General features: G+C 44.9%; 1 protein-coding gene across 9 annotated transcripts; it reads right to left on the bottom strand.

Moving 5' to 3' along the window:
- Positions 1 to 590: 590 nt before the first annotated feature.
- Positions 591 to 8,093, bottom strand: LOC136541509 (pentatricopeptide repeat-containing protein At4g20740-like). 9 transcript variants are annotated; one of them, XM_066533432.1, is made up of 7 exons: positions 5,848 to 8,093; positions 3,570 to 3,699; positions 2,545 to 2,818; positions 2,313 to 2,440; positions 1,469 to 1,598; positions 1,023 to 1,385; positions 591 to 835 (listed from the first exon to the last, which is right to left on the bottom strand). In XM_066533432.1, exon 1 carries the CDS (start codon positions 8,091 to 8,093, stop codon positions 5,871 to 5,873), a length of 2,223 nt encoding a protein of 740 aa, XP_066389529.1. In that variant the 3' UTR covers positions 591 to 835; positions 1,023 to 1,385; positions 1,469 to 1,598; positions 2,313 to 2,440; positions 2,545 to 2,818; positions 3,570 to 3,699; positions 5,848 to 5,870. The 9 variants fall into 9 exon arrangements, with proteins under 9 accessions (XP_066389529.1, XP_066389530.1, XP_066389534.1 ...); XM_066533433.1 differs by lacking the exon at positions 591 to 835 and adding an exon at positions 883 to 901; XM_066533437.1 differs by lacking the exon at positions 591 to 835 and adding an exon at positions 3,190 to 3,503 and having other exon boundaries at positions 921 to 1,385; positions 2,545 to 2,702.
- Between the last annotated feature and the right edge of the window lie 399 nt (positions 8,094 to 8,492).

The following is an 8,492-nucleotide window of genomic DNA, read 5'->3' as shown; positions in this document are numbered from 1 at the left end:
CAGTCCTCCTCACTCATCAGTGGCATGTGAAGGAGATCCGTGACAGATTGGTAGTGCAGATAAACAAAGATATAAATGTATGGAGAGGAGATCCAAACACTGATTGACGAAAAGATGGCTGCAGAAAAATTATTGTGGCAACGGTAGCTCACGTACTGCATACGGCTACAATAACTCTACTTGTTGCAATTATTTGTAGCGTCTTAATCGATCGTCCAAGTCAAGTAAATTGATTGCTCATGCACGTTTAATTAATCTTTTTATCAAATTCAAAGAGAAAAAATGCTGCCATTAATTACACCATGTTTAATTTATTTTTCACCATTGTCTGACCTCTGTATACTGTATTCAAAGAAAAGGCCAGCAAATTCTTTCTGAATTTATAAGAATTCCAGTGTTGCATTTGTTCCTTAAATTAAGTAGTAGTATTCTTTTTTTTTTCCAGATTTCTACCGGAGTTTATATGTTTCTTATGAAACTCTCGCATTTTAATGGTAATTTAGCATGAGTTACTAAGAGTCCTAGATATAATAATATACCATCATCAGTGGCACTCTCGTATGCATCATGATGAAGACATGTTTGTTTGAAGCACTACCTTCATTCCCCATGCTCCATCATCCTTGCACTTACGCCATTCATCCGTAGCGAGCATATACATATGTAGTCCAGTCAAGCAAGCAAGAACGTTCCAAGTTAGTAAATAAATCTTCTAGCTTTGCGGCAATCAGTAGTGCATGCTTAGTCCTTGCCTGCCAGTAAGCCTGACGCTGATAGATGGACGTGATGACCAAAGCTGATCGAGCCATCAGATCATCAACTGTTTATTTAGAAACTATACGAATACGATGATCGGTTGCATCAGCTCATTTCATATTTGGGACGATACAGCTTCCTTTATCTGAAAAGAAGGATGACACTATGCTCTAGGATTCAAAGGCTTGTAACCTAACAGAACTTTACTCTTCTTTAAAATTAAACGAAATGGCATGGCTAAAGGGGAAAAAAAATCTTGACCCTACCTTGTCCACCGATGCCTTGTAGGTTAAGCTCCTTAATTAGCCACTGCTGAACCTCAAAGCAAACGGCCTTTATTTTGCAAGGGAAATATTTCACGTCCAACAACGTCATTTGTATTTACACAAAGCCAAAAGCCGCCACACCTTGTGTCTGGTACACCTTAGTTAGCTAGGTGAAGCATAATTGTCTTCACAAGCAAGTGGTAGCCACGCTTCGTGGTTCAGAGAGGTCACCCAAATTTCAGAAATGGTTAACCTGAATCCAAGTTTTGCATTGGGGAGATTTAGTCCACCAGACGCTGTCGCAGCAGGATCCTGTTACGTAACCTCCATCGTCGGCTTTTGGCATGATGATAGCTACTTGCCCTGCGTTAGCTGACAGCCTGATTATCTTCTCTGCAGGGAAATGATATGCTTATGAATGAACGGACCTACAACGATAGATCAACCTCATAAGGTCCTCATCACCGGTAGCCATGCAGTACTGCTGCTAAAGCTACACCCAACTGGCTGCATCCATCTGGCCGGTAGAAACCAACATCAAACCAGATACCACGCAAAGGAGAAGCCAGCATCACCCTTTCACCAAATGCCAACCAAAAGGTAAAATGAATAAAACAAAGAGACAGGGAGCAAATCCATTACGGTTTACACTTGTCGCAGGGGGTCCCACTAACGATCAACAACTCGCATCACAACGCCCATGTCGCAAATTATTGGTGAACAATCAAGAGGAATGTAGGCAAAAATGCACAGGAGCAACCCATCAGCATCAGGATGCATTAACGGTTATACCTAACGCTGTGACAACAGTTGTGCCCATGTCCTGCATCTGGTGGATTGGCTCCAACCTCCACTCCGAAATGGGCACATAAATCACACTTATGTGAGAGAACATGGCAGACGTTTAGTATTGAATTGGTGTCACCAAGCATGTAAGGTTATCTAGCAATAATGGCATGTCAACTGTCATATATGATGAGGGCAAGCAAAGCTCATTTATTTACATAGATTGTATAAAACAATAAGAGTTGCAAACCGCTTGACTGACAAAATTTTTGGGTGTGATCGGCAGTGATTGCTGCAGCAGCACTGCGGCTGTCGCTGCAGCAACCACACTCACCAATCACTGTAGGAAGCAAGCACAAAAAGCTGCAGCTACTGTTATAGTAGCACAGCTGACCAGGCAGTTTGTGTTCTTCAGTCATTTAAAGGGCAAAAGGTCGCGAACAAGAAAAGACACATCTACGGATATAGTAGGTTCTGGGTCTCTTTAAGAAAATTGCAGATTACCTCTGCATCGACCTTGTAGGTTGCAAGACATGGACCCCACTTCGCTGTCAAGTGTCAACCATCTAGAACTGTTCTTTCACATCGTCCAGGTGATGCTCAAACTCCAGAGATTGTTGTAAACAAGCAACCTGATAAAATTTATACAAGATGTGAGAACGAAGAACCAGCAGGTGGCATCGAACTGTAATAATGCTCACAATTACTAAACATTGATTAAGTTAGTAGTGTACACCTTTGCGCGAATGTTACCAAATGGATTTAATTCATGTCCCTCCTTTGCAATTTCAACCTCGCCAGAAAAATGAAGGACCAATCCCTGATGTTGCCAGTATATTTCGAATGCTACCATAAGCATCCTGAAAGATTTTTCTTTTTTGGGCAAACAGCATCCTGAAAGATGTTGAGGATGAGTGGTAGTTCACCGCGCAATACAAGGGTTAGTGGTGCCCTATATTTGAATTCCAGTATTTTTATCTGTGACGCCCCTACGTTTTCCAAAGGTGGTTCTAGCAAATGCATGAAACAATAATTATAAAGTTTATTAGTGCCAAGATGCCCAGTAGGCCATACAAAAAATGAGTAAATTAGTGACTAGATGAAGCTCCAAACAACGATGAGGCACTATAATTGATCCAATAAAATCTGATTTTTTAAAATGTTTCAAACACATATAAAATCAGTTTTCTTGAAGAATTATTAAGTTTATTAGTTCAGCTTTTCTACCTTATAACAGAACTAAAATCAATAACAATAAGAAATGCCACATCAAACAGAGGGTATCTCTTAAATAAATGCGGAGTTAATTGCTCTTTTTTTCTATTAAGTACCATTGCACCAGGACTTGGATCTTGCTACTTAAAGGAAAACAAATAATCACCTTCTGCTTCTTTTTGCTTAAGTACAAGACTTAAGTCTCACTTTTCAATGTAGAGACATACAATTTCTCATCTCCAAGGGATTGTACATATATTTTCACTTTTTTCAACTTTTTTAGGGCTTGTTTGGTGGCGCTCCGGCTCCGCCAGCAGCTCCAGCACCGGAGCCGGAGGAACTGCACCAAATGGCGAGGTGAGGAGCGCTTCTGCGCATTTGGAGGAGCCAGAGCCCTTTTTGTGTACGGAGGTGGAGCCACAATTTGCAGCTCCGGCCTCCGGCTCCGGCTCCGGTGGAGGAGCCCACGGACGCGGAGCCCTGCCAAACACGGCCTTAATGTGTTTTCTAAGAATGATAAATTGCTTCTGATCATAGATCATATACCAAGTGGTTGAGATTGGGGAAGGAATAGCCCAACTCATCTCCAGCTCTCCACGGATGCAGCTCTCTTCATATATGTATAATACTTTTGTGTATGGCCGTGAAATATAATTCAAGGACTAGATAGCAATCCCTGCAAATGAATACCAAAAAAAAAGTAAGGAGGAAGGGCCGAAGAAGGCAAGAACAAGTTGTGTAAACAGTACACTAACGATAAGCTAAGGTTTATTCTATACCTATCCTGCATATTAGGGAACTTACACAAAGTCCTAGTTACTTAGGTTCAGTGGGAAAGGGTGTTCTGCAGGTTAGCAATAATGAGGTAATGTGTCCAGACCCATCCATCTCTATCTCCAGTATCTAGTAAACACCTTCAGTACACTGGGTCTAGAAATTAACCCATCCCACAACTTTGTCCGGGGATGGATTTTCTACATAACTGTCAATAATGATACAGTATTAGGACCTAGTTAGTATAGTAAACTAATGCTAGGATCAATCTAATAACATCAATGAAGAGGCCATATCATCATCACGGTTATGATAATTTCAAGTAAATATTAATCTAACAAGTTTGCCAGCATCACCACATTAATCCATCGTTATATATGTGGCTTCATCGTTCATCCATTTGGTGGCATTAGTATGCACTTAGCACCATATCTGTAGCATCTTCATATGAAAAAAAAAATTCAACGCCATGTATGCAACTTCACTACCTCCTATAATGGTTTCAATGTTTCAAATGGTTCAAAAATACCCATGGAAAGCACAACTACTAACATTGTAACATTCTTTGATCATCACAAGAATGTAACAAGGTTTTTCTAAGGGATGCAAAGGGTAAAAGAGTAATCAGCACGCTACCATGGCTGATTGGATGTGCAAATAATGCTTTTGCAAATACTGATAAAACATGTGTTTTCTTTTAGTATGGCTCTGTGATCACTGACAGTACATGGCATGCCTAGTAGCTGAGGTAACACAAGCCAAATAGCAAGTTTAGATTTGGTGAACAACATATCAGAGCTAGTGAATAGCAAGATGAATGCCACATGGGCAACCATGTTGTGTCATGCAAATAACAGTATAAACAATTCATAGCAGTATATCTGACAAAAGTGCTTAAGCCAAAAAAAATAATATATAAAGCTATAAACACTCAAGGGATTATATCACGAAGATCAGCTTGAGAAAAATGTTATGAATGAAATACAAATAGCTCATAACTAGGAGCAAATAAATCTACAGACATCAACTATAGTCAGCCATATCATGCTCCTTGCAAAGAATTCTGGTATAAGCAGGATTATGAATTTCCATAAAGAGACTAGACAAGCAGTTGAGTGGTTCTACCACGTAAACAGTGCAACATTAAAGTCACATGATGTATCATATATTCATATTATTTCACAAAAAACACAAAAATAAAAGAACTGAAGACAAATATTACTATGCTTTCCTGGAGAGAGAAAAATAGGACCCCAAAGCACCCTTAAAATGCCTAATTGCTCCTCAGGCCAGATTAGTCACAAGTTTTCAGGCCCTCGAGGCCCGATGAGAAGTCCATATACAGAGGCAAGAACTATCAATGCCCTAACAATCTTTTGCGGTCTCGCCTTCCTCCCCCATGATAACTCCCCAGTCCCCACGTCTCAACTAGGTTAACTGGGATGTCATTGCTGGCACCTTGCATCGCAGCAAACTTCCCTACCAATACCTGACACATTCACCCTCTTTCGGCTAAGTCCATAGATATTGCCCATGAGAATCCTCAATGTGAACTCGTTCCAACCAAAGCCTTTTATGTTTGGCATCTTTTCTAACAGACTCCAATAATATTGCCACTTCGTCACATGGAATACATAACAGGGTCACAACTGCAAAGGAGTCGTCCTGCCAAAGGTTGAGAGGTTCTGTGGCCTGGAAGGCAAGCTTGGTATGATGGTGCCGTGGCCCACTGAATCAAATAGGATACCACCCCCCGTCGCCCCCCCCCCCCCCCCCCCTGACACACAAATACAGGGAGAGACCAGATGTGAGGAACATGGCAACCAATTGACAGTTCATGTGGCAAAGGTAATGAGCTAGGGACCTGGGTCCCAGAGCTGAAGTGAGTAATGCACCCATAACAACAATTAGGCTGACACTTAAGTTTGCTTCAAGATCATGCCTTTTCCATTGGGGAAGCATATAAACACTTGCAAACACTTTAAGTTAATAACATACATGTGTATCCAACGGTTAAAATTTGAAATCAGAAGTAAAGAGAAGATTGTACCGAGTAACGGCATAAATATTTCTTCAATCAATTCTGCTTCTCCATTTCAATTTTGATTCAAGGTCAAAAAACTTCAATCCAGATATCACCAAGTCTGCAGTGGCCTTCTTCAAGTGCTCGTTCAGCATGTCCTCGTAGACAATAAAATTGGCTTCTGATAAGATATTTCGATCTCTCATGATAGTGAATACCTGTCTCGCCTCAGTTGAACTTGCATACTTGCAGAAGCCATATATGATAGCAGAATAGACAATTTCTTCCATTGAACAACCTACTTCAATCATCTCATCCACCACATTAATGACTTTCTCTGGGCTTTTTGATCTGCAAGCTTCCAGAATAGTCAAGGTGTATTTAAATTCAGTTGGCCCATTTTCTACATTTCCAAGACAATCTTTAACAAGTGATATGGCTGTGTTGATCTCCCCCATCTTGCAAAGCCCTTTCACAAGAACACAGTAGGCTGACGTACTTGGTATCCAATTTTCTTTCATCATGGTGTTGTAGCATGAGCAGGCCTCTTTGACATTTCCTTCATCCACGAAACATGGGATCATATGACTATATGTACATGAATCTGGTTTAAAATCAACTGAATTTTGCATTTCTTCAAACAGCAAAAGTGATTTCTTCCTATCCTTGATCTTCAGCAGATTTTCAATAAGAATGTTATAAATGCCGACACTACAATACTGTTTTTGTCTCAACGCATCAAACACTTCCATAGCCTTCAATTCCCTACCATCCTTTCCTGCAAAGAGCTTCATAAAATCTACTAACATTTCAATAACAGGCAAACCCAGCTCTGCCAGTTTGTTGACCAATCCAAAAAATGTAACCATTTCATCCTTTTCGGCATAACAAGCTAGCAACGGTGAAACAGTATCAGAACTTGGCACAAGCTCCTCCTGCAGAACAATCTGAAATAACTTATGGGCCTTATCCTCCCTACCTATGCCACACAGTCCACTAATAAGTGTGTTATATATCCCCAGGTCAGCACGGTAGCCAGCATCAACCAACTCCTTCAACAACCTACACCCATCCCCAACCCTCCCAGCAGCAACATACCCATCAATGAGCGATGCATACACCGACCTGTCCACCAGTAACCCCTTTCTCCTCATCTCCTTGAACAATTCTGCTGCTTCCTCCACCATCCCAGTCTTGCAGAGCCCCCCAACCATAGTAGCATATGCCATTGTGTCTGGCTCCACCCCATCCTTCTCCATTTCCTCCCACACCCTGATGCAGCCGTCCATATGCCCCCTCCGCCCCATTGTCTTCACCAGCGCAGTGTACACAAAGACATCAGGCCGGCACACCTCGTTCCGCATCCTCCCAATCATTTCCAGAAGCCTATCAGTCATCCCCGCGTGTGCTAGTGCACGAACCACGATGGTAAACGTCACTGGGATAGGCTGCACGCCACCCTCCGACATTTCATCGAACAGCTTGAGCGCGTCCTCGACGTGGCCCGCAGCAGCCAGTGCGCCAAGGACGCGGTTGCACGCGTGGACCTGGGGTTGGACGTCGAACTCGTGGCGGAAGCGGCGGACCGCGTGGAGAGCGCGGAGGGGGCGGCGCGCGGCGGTGTGGAGGCGGACGAGGAGGGTGAGCTGCGAGTGGGAGACGGGCTTGCCGTGCGCGCGCATGAGGTCGGGGAGCTGGTCGGCCGCGGCTGGGAGGCCCGCGGCGGAGAGCAGCGAGGCGAGGGCGTGGAAGGCCGGGAAGCAGTGGCGGAAGCCCTTCTGGCGGCCGGCCCAGAGGAAGAACGGGAGCGCGAGCGGCGGCGGCGGGGGCGGGCGCGCGGTGAGGACCTCGGCGACGAGGGATGGCGGGACGCGGCGGAGCTTGGAGAGGTCGGCGACGACGGGCGGGCCCCAGCGCTGGTGGCGGCGGAGCGCGTCGAGGAGGAAGCGCGCGAGCGGGGAGAGGCGGCGTGCGGAGGCGGATGTGGAGGAGGAAGCGGAGGCGGAGGGAGAGGACGGAGAGGGAGCGGACGACGGGGAAGAGGGCGAGTGTGGATCCCAGTCGCGGAGGCGGAAGGCGGTGGAGGGGGAGGGGGAGGGGGAGGTGGGAGGGCGGGGTATTGGGGAGGGGAAGCGGAGGTCGGTGAAGAGGCCGCCGCGGACTGTGGGCCGGTGCGGCGAGGCGCGGCGGTGGCCGTGGTAGATGGTGTGCCTGCGGCGGCGGGCAGTGGGAGAGGATGGGGACGGGGACGGGGACGGGGACGGGGACGTCATGCCGCAGGCCGGCGGTGTGAGGGGCGGCGCTGATGTGCAGTGGTAGAGAGTCGTGATGGAGGTGTCAATTCAATTCGTACTGGGCTGGGCTTCGTATATACAAAGGCCCAGACTTGGTCCAAGCTCTAATCACGGTCGGGCTGTCAGCCACGGAAGGCCCACTCCATATATAGGCCTGCAACTATTTTGGGTTCTTGTTTCTCAAAAAAAAAAAAAAAAACTATTTTGGGTTCTCATAACGTCGGGCTGTCAGTATTAGTATTCCTTGTTGGCTCCGTCGATTTTTTGTTTTCGAAACACAATCCACGGCCTCTGATACTATAATAACGCATTAACGCATGTAAATTCATCACGAGCGCATGCACACACACAGCTATAAGACATACTAGGCCAGCAGAT

Source organism: Miscanthus floridulus, chromosome 3 (genome assembly GCF_019320115.1).
Source record: "Miscanthus floridulus cultivar M001 chromosome 3, ASM1932011v1, whole genome shotgun sequence".
NCBI lineage: Eukaryota > Viridiplantae > Streptophyta > Magnoliopsida > Poales > Poaceae > Miscanthus > Miscanthus floridulus.
Note: the sequence above shows the minus strand (reverse complement) of the source record. Positions and strands in the feature narration are given on the sequence as shown.